The sequence below is a fragment of the Cololabis saira genome, chromosome 2 (assembly GCF_033807715.1).
Source record: "Cololabis saira isolate AMF1-May2022 chromosome 2, fColSai1.1, whole genome shotgun sequence".
NCBI classification, from domain to species: Eukaryota; Metazoa; Chordata; class Actinopteri; order Beloniformes; family Belonidae; genus Cololabis; species Cololabis saira.
In genome coordinates, this window is record NC_084588.1 from 38,526,645 (window position 1) to 38,539,197 (window position 12,553).

Below are 12,553 nucleotides of genomic sequence, written 5' to 3' on the forward strand. Positions count from 1 at the left end.
GCAAATAAAATCGTATTCTCCTAACGATGGGAGACAGGAGAAATATCTATTATTGAAATCTTGCCATAGATCAAGTTCTGTTTCCAGATCATTTGTTTTATTTTCTTCTCTTATTTAATTTTTAGTTTACACTCAACAGATTATAACGTTCACCTTTGTAATAGTCCATGTGCCAACCTTTAAGCCATTTCTTAAATGATTAAGGGGCTATTGTGGCTATGGAAATAGGTGGTAATCCAACCTGATGAGCTATTGTTAGCAACAACTTAACTGTAACTCCCCAAGAATCAAATGTGCAGCAGAGAAATGAATAAGTGAAACAGGTGAAATCCAAGTGAAATAATATGTTCATGCATATATAATATTGTTTGCCGCAGAAATGCCTTAAACATGACTGTCTTTGCATATTGGACAACTGAGGTTTAGGTGAAGGGCCAGCAGCATTTTAACTGAGAGGCTGCAGGTTCGATCCCCAGCTGCGTCACATGTCAGTGTCCTTGCAGTCATCTAAAGACAGAGAGAGTATCCAAGGCAACATGAGCTTAAATTACACAATTGAATTCTTCAGCTATGAAGACATATACTGGTCTGCTGTGATTATATATGGTAGGATTGTATAATGGCACAAATATAACATCCTGGGAAATCTCAAATTACACAGTGCTGGCAAAATCTCAAAATCATGCATGCTGTCCATGCTGTGCATTTCCACGTGAGTATATCTGAGGGAGGAACAACGGGATCATGTTTCTATTTTCAAGAAATACAAGGCTAGCATGCGTGGCTGAGGAGACAAAAATAGCCATGACACTCTGGTGGTTGAAGGCATCAGTGACTCTGAAAAGGGCTGATTGTATCTTAAGGTAAATTAAAGGCAGATCTGCAAAGTCTTGATATGTTGGTTTTCTGGAACATTTGAATTCTGTGACTCTAATATGTTTGATTTTATCTCAGAAATGATGGAAAATGGAAATAAAAGTAACATTTTCAGTGTGGGTGAATACATGTGGTGTGTAAGATGCTTTGTGTCTCTTATACTTTGGTTAGAAAAAATGTCACTCTAAAGTCTTGCATACGAGACACAACAAGCACCTCCCCACAGCTTTGCATAAAGACTGGAATCAGTAGGAAACTGCAAGCCTGGATCTGTCTGGGGATGCCAAAATCTGCTTTTTGTAGGATGATTACGCGCCTTTACAATGAGCTTTACAGTATTAAGTGAAGAAAACCGCCTGCTTTCTTGGGAAAATAGAAATGTGTAGAAAGGTTTCTCATCTATAGAAAGGTCAGCAGTGTAGTAATCCCTCCCAAAAGACATGTTTCTTCTGCTCAAATTATACCTGTTATATGTGATTATATATTACATTTCAAATACTGATGCTTGACAAACACATTTGCAGAAATTGCTTCATTTTTTAAATCAGATTATGCAATTGCTGACCCCAGCGTTGAGTCTGGACAGAGAGTCCAGTTTCCCATTTAGGGGAACAAACCCAAAGAGTCTCACTTGGCCCGGTCTCAAGGCCTTTTGTTGTTGCTCAAAGTTTTCTAAGAACCAGCTCCCCAGCGTTACAGTACGCTCCGCTCCAACTGTTCCCGCTTCTGTTTGTTATTCTGGATCTCTTTAAAAAGGACCAGCAATTTTATGCCCGTGTGTGTGTGTGTGTGTGTGTGCGTGCGTGCGTGCGTGCGTGCGTGCGTGCGTGCGTGCGTGCGTGCGTGCGTGCGTGCGTGCTTGCGTGCGTGTGTGTGTGTGTGTGTGTGTGTGTCTGTGTCTGAGCCTGTGTGCTTGGCGCGAAACCGACACGTGATGCATTTAATGACTCCATGAATCAACCTTTGCTGTCCTTACAGATACTTTACATTGCCAGAGCTTGGACCATGTGACTGTTCACTTTAGACATTCCCTCCAACACACACGCACACACACACATACACACACACTCACACACACTATCAGAGCCAGGCAGAGGGAACACGGAAACACGTGTTGAGTTTTCTAAGAACTGAGTCATTCAACGGGGAGCAACTAACTGCCGAGTGGACTGAGAGAGGGAGGGGGGCATGGAGAGATGCAGGGACCATGGCGTTAGAGGAATTTAGTGCTGATTTTTATGGTGAGGTGGATTTGGGTTTGGCATAAAGAGAAAGTTTCAAAGCAGTGACAGATGAGAGGAACAGGTTTCTGATATCACGCTGATGATTTGAATTTAAAGTGAAGACAGTAATAACTGTCTTGAAAGCATATCAGTTTGAAGCTCAAGTGGAGTTGGAAAGTTTGGGAACCTATTTCTGCGTAAAGATGACTCAAAACATCCCCAGACCTTCTTAGTAGTTCCCAAAATAGATGAGGAGCTCCCAGATGATGTTTCACAGTCTATGAGATGAAGATCAGGTATGAATGGATGTCCAGATGTATTCAGAAAACTTTAAAGTGTGAGCGTTACAATACGTGTTTTTGGAAGTGTATCATGCCATGTTGAAGCTCATCAAACTTGCCAAAGTTTCAAAAAGGTTTAAAGTTTTTAAACTCCACCACATTTTTAGTCTCCCTAGAAGCGGTCAGTCTACAAACTACATGAGTCAATGTGTCTGTGAAAGGCAACAGTTTTATGTTAATTTGCACGTGTCAACTAGGTCATATGTTCGGATGTATTCATGTACTTGCCCCCCTGCCCTCCCAGGGTATGTTTACAGGTTATTTCTGCCTGTGTGTGCGCTATCTGATATGTTCCTCTGCAGTCCAGCAGAACTGCCCTGCAGGGAGACCTCATATCTGACACGTGACGGAGGAATAAACCTACTGTGTATGGGAGAAACCTTGGATGTTTTTCATGGCAGGCACTCCCTCGGAGGTCAACAATGAGTTCATTTCATCACCACGGAGACGGTGGGTGTCTGTTTGGGGGATGGGTTGCGTGAGCCAATCACAAAGCTCCCTGAGCCACACACCACAGCTCAACTACTCAGTCCTGACAGGCACATTGTGGAGTTTTACAAAAATCTTAATTAGTTTAGTCTCAAGGAGTGGTAAAGCTGCTTGAAGCCACAATTGCTTGTAACAACTACAGCAACAAGACTGAACACATATCTGCAGTATAATTTACGAGTAAAGAAAAAAAAAAAACCCAACCCAGCAGGGCTGTTTATTGTGTAGTGATTGGAGTTGGCACTATTCATAAAAATAACTTTTATTATGTTCTGTGAAAAAACTTACTGCTCAGGGACTACAGTAACTGATTAACGGATACAGTAGATGTCTTTTATTTACTTTCCTAAGGTTCCTAATTACAAAACATTTAAATGAGCATGGACCTAAGAGTAAAGATGTACAAGAAGCTGTTATGAAATTTCTTGCAAAATGGTCCTGCATTTAAGTTGAGACGCAGCCTGTGTGTGCATATGCATGTTTTAGATTCCTTTGACAAGCTGAGAGTCGAGGCGGCGAAAAATGCGCAAAATGTGATAGTTGTTGTTCACATGTCTGTCTGTGTCTATGTTAGCAGGATAACATGAAAACAACAACCTACGTCTCATATAAGAAGCTGGTGAAGATTAACATTTAATTAAGCTCAGTTACACACAGAAAAAAGCCCTAAAACAATGTGTTGCCAGAAGGTTTGTCTGTGTTTCATTTGACTGTAAACAAAGGAATTAAAATTATATATAATTTGCATAGTTTCTCCATCCCCCCCAAAAAAACAACTCTGAAACATTAACCTAAAAGTGATATAAAAAAAGGGCAAAATAACTTCTTACATTAAAGATTAACTTCAGGCAGATTTAATCTAAAATATGAGGGGAGAAACGTGGATGTGCTCACAGAGTGCTAGTCTTGTTTGTTATGTAATATATTCACTGGTTCAGGTGGAAAAGGCCTTTATATGGACCTGTGTGTGCTTTATGTCATGCATGGAGATATGAGCTGGAGATATCAGGCTCATGGCTCTGTTGCCGGCACAGACTAAAGTTCATGACCCCTGTCTGCAAAAGACCGCATGCTGACAGCTGCAGACTGTAAAGTATATGGTACCAAAAAAGAAACGTTCCCAGCTCAAAAATGTAAACAAACACAGAGCGAACATAATAGTTTTCTTAGAAAGTAAAGAAAGGCTGACTGTTGAGCTGCTCCTCAGTTTTCTTATAAAGATTTTATGACAACAGAAAGGAGGACCAATGCTCGTCTTATCCCGAGTAAATCTGTTTATCAGTTTCTAAAGCTGTTATGCAGTTAGTCTGGGTTAGTTGTTTGCATTTATGCTCAGACGCACAGGTCCATATATGGCTGACAAAACTCCAGACGACAACTTTATATCACTGTTGTCCCTTTATACTACTGTAAATGATATGTATCATTCATTTAATCTTGTTATTTGAGTTTTTTATTACCCATGACCAGTTGTCAGTGGGGCTGCCATCCTCACTGAGTCCGCTGCCGAAGTTCTGCTCCTCCATGTGGGTCATGGCTCCATTTTGCTGTTTAGTGGCCTCAGTGAAATGTCATTCAATGTCTCAGAACAGAGAAGAAACTCTTAAGCAGTTCTTGAAGTTATTATTAGATGTAATGTAAAAAAATAAAAAATAAAATAAAAAAAAGGAATAGCAGTTCAGTCCTCTGAGTTGTCCAATATGTCAAAAACTGTGTTGGTTGCTTCTCGGCCAGCTTCCTCAGACATTTGTACTGCCTTATTTTCTTTATTATTATTATGAAACCTCTTGAATATGATGCAAAAGCTTTTCTAGAAGATGCACGATGAGTCTTTCAAAACTGACTCCGTTTTGAGTGAGCAGCTAGTGCGACAAGTGTTTTGGACTACATTTATCAAGTGTCTTCTTGGAACGCAGTTCTTGGAGGAAATCTGAGAGGATCCAGAGTTGCTGGACTCTTCTCTTTCTCAGGTGCTGGTCTGACATGACCGCAACACTATGAACAATATAATTAAGTTTCTTATCTGTGATAAAGTGTGAAAAAATGTATCTGCATGTTGTCTGTGCACTTGTATATGTTTATATCATGAAGCAATTACCATCCCATATCAAATGGACAGTTATGCAAGGCATGGCATCTCAAATTAACACCTCAGGACTTCCATGTTGGGACAGAAGAAATAACTTGACTTGAAGTTTGAATTGTCTGTACATTTATACAATCAGAGGTATATATAATTGTACAAAGTTGATTATAACAAGGAAAGTTTATGTTTCTCTGAGATCTACAAACATCCTCATACACAAAACTCCGTACTTTTTGTATAAACTGAAAATAAGTACTTTTTACATGATAGAAATACGACATCATACAAGTCATGAATGTTTTTTTCTGTTAAAAACTTACATGCAAAACAAGCATCTACAAAAGTCATCGTATAAAAATATTGGAAACATTTTTGAAATGAAACTTGTGTGAACCTGCAAGAGTGAGCAATAAGAAATTCCGCACACATAAACTTGCAGACACACAATAAGACATTTCAAATTAGCACCTGAAAATGATCAGATTGGACAATTTCTTTACATTTCTGCTGACTTTTGTGTTTACTACATCTGTCAAGAAATGTACAATAAAGAATAATTTCTAGCATCTTTTTTTCTTATTCATCTAAACAGTCACATTTTGAATATTTTGAAAGTTTTAACAAATGGACAATACAGAATTTCTTGAAGCAACACACAACATACGGCTAATGTAAACAAATACCTTCTCTTTCTTTTCACCTCCAAATCATAAGTCCTACTTGAGTTTCCGTGCAGAAGATAATAATCCACGTCCTTCCTCCTTTCACATGTCTCTGTGTGAATTTTTCTGCTGCAAAAAAAACACTAGTGCAACCCTTTTCTTTGGCAAGTAAAGTGATTTCAGTCCTCCCTGTGTCTCCTCGCATCTTATTGTGCACACCTGCTTCAGTCAGATATGTTTTCCTGTCAGGAAGAAGAGCGGTCGATCCTCTTTAGCGTTGGCTGTCTGGAATTCGTCGCTGAGCCTGAACCTCCACTCTTCCTCCAGCTCCAGCCTGCTCACTGTCTGCCTCAGCGAGCTGCGATCTGCACTGATGACACACAGGGTTGCACCTGCGGGGCGGCAAACATCACAGTCACAGATATTTGTTGGTTAAAATAAACTTACAATTAGCTGTTCAAAAAAAATTATTGTGATATTCAAAAATGTGAGCAGTGATAAAATAATTTTCACGGTATAATTATTGTGAATGAGAGTGCTGTGTTGTTTTTAATCAATTTTTTTCTCACATTTTTACTGGCTCAGAGAATTAAACAACTTTGCTTTAGCTTTTTTACTGTGAACAATTCTGTGAAGAGTGGCTTTCTGCTTTCACCTTTAAGGAAGGTGAACTTCTTGAGGAACCCAGAAGTCACAAAGGCATCAGCGAAACACAGAAGAAGACCACTGAACAGCATCCCTGTAGTGTTGATGTTGACAGAATGAGGTCTGGAACTCATAAAACACACGGTTACCTGCAGGAGGCAAGTAATATGTTGAAATGTACATGGATAAGAACACATTCTTGTTCAAAGGTTAGTCTACCACTAAGAAATGAGCGATAATTCTGCACGTAAACATGTGTGTGACCGTATGTCAGCACAGATGGGTAGATGAGCATGTACTGTACCTCAAGTCCAAGGTTGAGGTAACAGTCCACCGACAGTATGGGCTGTGTGTAGTTCTTTATGCTGAGAGGAAACAGCTTCTGGCTGGTGTGCTGGAGATACTTTTCCAGGAGGAGCTGCGCTGGTGTAGCCAAGAAAAGATGCTTGCTGTCTGGGGCACAGATGTATTGTGAGGGTCCCACTGAGGTAGGGACATCTGTCATCTGGGGGAATTAAGCAATTTTATTTTCTTCAGAAATGACTGGATCCTCATGTGAATCAGACTTTTAAATTTGACATTAGTACCCTGGTCAAGATTAAGTACAGAAGCCATGCTGCAAACTTTGGGACTCAACTTTAAAATAGTCTGTTGATTCACGGGTGGTTAAATACAAAACTATTAATCTAGAAGAGTCTATATTCATTCAGAGTAGAAACTTCCTTTGAGGAATATTAAATGTCTGTGAAACTCTGGAAGCAAAGACAAAATACTTTTTATAACCTTCTAAATGTCTTAAACTATTATGCAAAATGAAAATCATTGTTGATCATATGCCACCTCATGGACTTTTTTACGTTTTAATGCTCTTTCAGCCTCTACCTTGGTCTTGATAATAAAGGTTCTGTATCCTCCGATGGTGATCTGCTTCTTCATGACGCTGAAGCTGTTGAACCTGCAGACCAGCAGCCCGGCACTGTGCAGCCTCAGGGTGAGGTCCACGTCGTGGCAGGTGAAGCGGTTCTGGTCGTACTGGACGTTCTGACTCCGGTCGACATTGAGCATGAGGAAGTTATGAAGGTGACCCCTGTAGAAAGGCTCCCACTGTTTTTTACCTACTTTGACAGAGGGGGAAAAAGTGAGATATTCTATTAATTATAAGCCAACTAAAGTTTGTTTGTATCATCTTTCATTCATTTATCTTTAAAAAAAGAAAGGATTAGATTATTGTTGAGGGTTAGGGTTTTGTAAATCCAATCTGATCCAGTGCAAATTATACAGTTATTTATTGTTCATCTTCGTCAGCGTTACAATCCCTTGAGTTCTTGCAAACTGCCTTTGATGCTGTTCAATCCCGTTTGACTCAGCTTAAACTAGTATTAAACGCAGATAAATCGAAGACCATGCTTTTTTCAAATGGCAAGCAGCTTCCATCTCACCTTCCAAGGTTGTTAACTGTTCAGGGGATTGAAATTGAATTGGTCAGTTCTTATAAATATCTAGGCATTCTGATTGATGACAACTTGTCTTTTAAATCTCATATTGATAACCTTGTTTCTAAGCTGAAACTAAAATTAGGTTTCTTTTTTAGGAACAAATCATGTTTTTCATTTCGGGTCCGGAAACATTTGATCAAAACAACTTTTTTACCCTTGTTGGACTATGGCGATCTGCTTTTTATGAACGCTCGTGAGCAGTATTTAAAGAAATTAGATACCGTGTATCATTGTGCTTTGCGTTTTATCACCGGTTGCAGCTATCAGATACATCACTGTTTTTTGTATGCTGCTGCCAATTGTCCTTCTTTGCCTGTCCGTAGACTCTCCCACTGGCTGACTTTTGTTTATAAATCCATTTTGGGACGTCTCCCTACATATTTGTGCGTGCGCATGTGTAGAAACGTCAGCCATTACGGCCTGCGCTCACAGAACTTTATTCTAATGCAGGTCCCGAGAGCCAGAACTGAACTGGGTAAAAAGGCGTTCAAGTTTTCTGCCCCCTCAACTTGGAATGATGAGCAGAAGGACTTGAAATTGGTTGAGCTTCTATCCTTGGGTAAATTCAAATCCATTTTAAAAGACAAAGAAATTACCTCTCTCGGTTCTTGTGACTGCCCCGTTGTGTAAATTTTACTATTGTTTTACTATTGTTTCCCCGGAATGTGTGACTGACTGACTGTGTTTGTATGTATTGTTGTATTGTTTTTATGCTGCCATTTTGGCCAGGTCACTCTTGAAAAAGAAGTTTTAATCTCAATGAGTTTTTTACCTGGTTAGATAAAGGATTTATATAAATGATGGACGTTAAGACATCTGAGAACAATTGTAGCTTGAAACCACAAGCAAATAAACTATGATTCGAAATAAATAAAATCTTACATGTAACCACAGTGGAGTATAAGAACATTAAAAAAACAGATTGTTAGGTTAAACCCCCCCCAAAAAACCCAGTATTTTTCTAGAATCAAAATAGAAATTCTGTGGAAATGTTCTTCTGCTCTCCGATATTGTGGCTCCTGACCTACAAATCCACGACTGCTCCACTTCCTGATGCCACATAGGCCGAAGTGTTCCAGCTCGGGACAGGCCTCCATGTGTTGTAAGACCTGCTTCAGTGACACAGTGCGCTCCACCGGTCCTCTAAAAACACAAAGAGTTCAAAGATGAAGTTGTCACTTCGTCATTACGGAAACCCAAACATTCATACATCTGTCCCAGAGACAAAAGCTAGTTCATCCCTCACCCCCGTGCATCAAGATCTACTGCGTTCCACATAACGCAGGAGTCATCAGCAAGGATGATGAACGGCCAGACATCACTCGCCGGGCCTCCTCCCTCCAAACGTCGACTGCGCTCCAGCTCCAAGTTGTGATATGAAAGTTCTTTAATCAAGAAGTGAGCTGAACCTGTGTAAAAATAAAGAGCTGGTTATTAATGTGTCAAACTATGGAAAAAACACAGAGGTTTGAGTCCTATCAGCTTTACAGCTCAGCCCCCTTTAATGAGCAGTAGAAACATACCTATCCCAGCTCCGTTGAAGACAGTGGGCAGCACCAGCATGATGTGGTTGGGCCAGTATTTCTTGTACACAGCCATCTCATACTCTTTAACCACCAGGATATGTAGGTGTGAAGCGCCGTCCATAGCATGGTACAGGTTAAACAGGCCGTGCTCATGACGGCCCGTAGTCGGGGTGAAGATGGGACTCTTGATGCAGTCCGGGTTCTAAGATAAGATAAGATAAGATAAGATAAGATAAGATAAGATAAGATAAGATAAGATAAGATAAGATAAGATAAGATAAGATAAGATAAGATAAGATAAGATAAGATAAGATAAGATAAGATAAGATAAGATAAGATAAGATAAGATAAGATAAGATATTCCTTTATTAGTCCCACAGCGGGGAAATTCGCAGTGTACAGCAGCAAAGGGGATAGTGTAAAACAAGAGGCATCAATAGAAATAGAAATAATAATAATACAATAATAATAACAGAGTATGACACACTATAAACAGTACTGATATATACAATAATAATAATAATAATAATAATAATAATAATAATAATAATAATAATAATAATAATAATAATAATAATAATAATAATAATAATAATAAAAAATACTGGTATACAAATAAGATAACAGACGGATATTTACATAATTCTGTGAAAAGAAAAATAAAAACAACGGTGTAGGACATTGACAACATGCCATGAAAGATAAATAAATATGAAGATATTTTTTTTATTAGATTTCTAGATTGTGTGTAAATAAGCAGGAATTTTATGTGCATCAAACAAGTACTAGAAATATGAGCCATTGTTTTACTAATTGCACCACCTAGTGGAGCAACTGGGGAAGTGCACCGGCCAACGCTACATATGAATACTTAGAAGCGGAGAGGATATTAGTGTGTATTCACTGTACCTGCAAATGGTCAACAGACTTCATGAAAATACTTTTTTTTGTTTACAAAAAGGAGATATATAAGTACTTATGTCTGTAACAAAAATAACACCTGCTTTCTGTATTGAAATTAGTTTATCTTAAACTTTCACATATCATTTCTATTAGTTGTGGTGCCATTTCTTCACTTCTTTGTGCTTGAAATAAACATTTGTAATATATCTTTATTTAAACTCGAAAATCATTGAGGGCGAGCCCTCTTTACAATGACGTCGAGCAATACAAAAGTAAAAAGAAAAGACAGACAAAAATAGAACAACAAAAAGCAGTCAATTAAACAAATATGAAGTTACAATTAATAAATAATGTAACAATAAAATCAATTAAAACAGATACAAGCAGTGCTTAAAAGATTTAAGATCAGGGATTTAAAATGACCAAAAGACACTAGTGAATTAATTTTTAGAGTGTTTTATAATGAGTTCCAGGTGGAAGGTGCAGAAAAGCTAAAAGAAGATCTACCAAGCCAATAAGATTTGGTGATTATTCTGTGAGTGTAGCACAACAGACTTTCATATTTTACTGATATACTCATTAACTGTTGCTTTACTCATATAAGAAAGCTTATTCTGTAGCTTAGTTATTAGTCTGGATATTAGTACTGGATAAATGTTAGGTAAATGGCTATCAGCTGAGATTCTGTGCTTCCAGCTTAACGAACAGAACACCTACCCAGTCAGACGTGAGCGGCAGCCGCATGCTCTCCAGCTGACCTCCTGGTTGGCTGAAGCTGAAGTAATGCTCTTTAGACTTTGGTATGATGAAGTACAGCTGGATGTCTTCCCCCAGCAGCAGGTGGGTGAATGTGAAGGTGTGCAGCGTTGATTCATACATCTGAGTTATATGTAGAAACGGCTCACATTTACATCTCAGAAGCAGCTTGAGTATCATTCTGTTTTACGTTTACGTTGTTTTGAGTGTGTTGTGCTGACCTGGTATCTGGGATTGAAGCCCAAGTACTGATGACACTGTTCACAGTGATGATAGGTGTTGTAGGCTGCATACTTTGACAGCTTTATTCTCGAGGTGCGCCTGCGTAGGTACACATCCTCCTGCCGCACAGGATTTCCTTGACAGCACCACAGAAGGAAAGATGAGATTAGATTACCGCAAAATAACTTCCAAGGAAGGTTCCTGATTTGTTTTAACAAACAGAAAGCAGTAAAAGATGAATGTTCTGCAGAGCTTGTGTGTAAATATAATGTGTCAGTGTCATTGTGTCAGTGTTTTTCTCACCGTGCTTACCCTCTGCAGTTGTTTTAAATTCAGGGCAGTACACAGAGCTGATGTCATCATATTTGGCATCATGGATGGTGTAGTCAAACGGCATCGTCTTCATGATTTCTACATTGGGCCAAGCAGCATTGGGTGGGTGGTACTGAACCCCCTCTGCCTGGGCACCTAAATACATCACACATTTAAAATATTTAAAATTAGCTGGAGTAGTGTGCCTTTTTATTTAAAGATACAGTTTCTAAAGTTTAAACTTTAGGTTTCTGCTACAAATATACTGACTGTAATTGATGTCCTCTTCATCGAAGATGTCCACCTCCATAAGCCTGATCAACATACGGGACAGAATACCCAGAAAGTGCAGGTATGCTCCTGTCTTACCCACCTGACCGTGGAAATAACAAGAATGGGAAAAAGGTGTCAATGTTAAATATAATTAATATATCAAAACAGAAGCAGGAGGAGTCGACTCAAAGCTCTTTACAGTTGAAACATGGTTAAAAACACTTAAAATGAAAAGCAAAGAAATTAAAAGTGAAAAAGCATCTGATTTCTCAATGACGGCGCCGTAAATGACATGACGATGCGTCTCAAGTAAGATGAGGTCACCCATATGGATGTATATATAACTAGCTACAGGACAGGAAAGAGAAAACCGCTCTTCACCTACAAACAAGGAAGGTGAATAATCTAGCTGAGGGAACATGAAGGCACAAAACATGTCAGATTTGGCAGAGGGAGATGAAATATAGAGTATGACACAAGCTTGGGTCTGATCTAAAGAAAGAATGATGAACAGTACCTGCGGGGGTCCACTGAGCAACAACCTGCGAGGGTGAAAGTTGTCACGTCCTTCAGCACGATTGCTGCTGTCCATGTGGTAGGACTGAGGGACCGTCCACTGACGATAGTAGAGCGACTGCTCCGTGCACGTCATCATTTTACTCAGCAGAGGCCTGCATGCAGAACACATTGTTCATCTCAGCAAGTGTAATCGGATTTTCACCAACGCTGCTCTGCCTGCGGTG

The 12,553-nt window shown here is 39.3% G+C and overlaps 1 protein-coding gene across 1 annotated transcript in view; it reads right to left on the bottom strand.

Annotated features, from left to right (window-relative positions):
* Window positions 1-5,512: 5,512 nt before the first annotated feature.
* greb1 (growth regulating estrogen receptor binding 1) overlaps window positions 5,513-12,553 on the bottom strand; it is a 29,884-nt gene continuing 22,843 nt past the window's right edge. The window contains exons 23-34 of the mRNA XM_061745193.1: window positions 12,328-12,481; window positions 11,808-11,910; window positions 11,538-11,693; window positions 11,225-11,361; window positions 10,965-11,126; window positions 9,342-9,546; window positions 9,065-9,227; window positions 8,843-8,961; window positions 7,205-7,437; window positions 6,627-6,827; window positions 6,333-6,471; window positions 5,513-6,069 (exon numbers count right to left, since the gene is read on the bottom strand). Of these exons, the coding sequence (XP_061601177.1) occupies window positions 5,906-6,069; window positions 6,333-6,471; window positions 6,627-6,827; window positions 7,205-7,437; window positions 8,843-8,961; window positions 9,065-9,227; window positions 9,342-9,546; window positions 10,965-11,126; window positions 11,225-11,361; window positions 11,538-11,693; window positions 11,808-11,910; window positions 12,328-12,481 (1,936 nt within the window). The 3' untranslated portion in view covers window positions 5,513-5,905. The remainder of the gene's footprint in view (window positions 6,070-6,332; window positions 6,472-6,626; window positions 6,828-7,204; window positions 7,438-8,842; window positions 8,962-9,064; window positions 9,228-9,341; window positions 9,547-10,964; window positions 11,127-11,224; window positions 11,362-11,537; window positions 11,694-11,807; window positions 11,911-12,327; window positions 12,482-12,553) is intronic.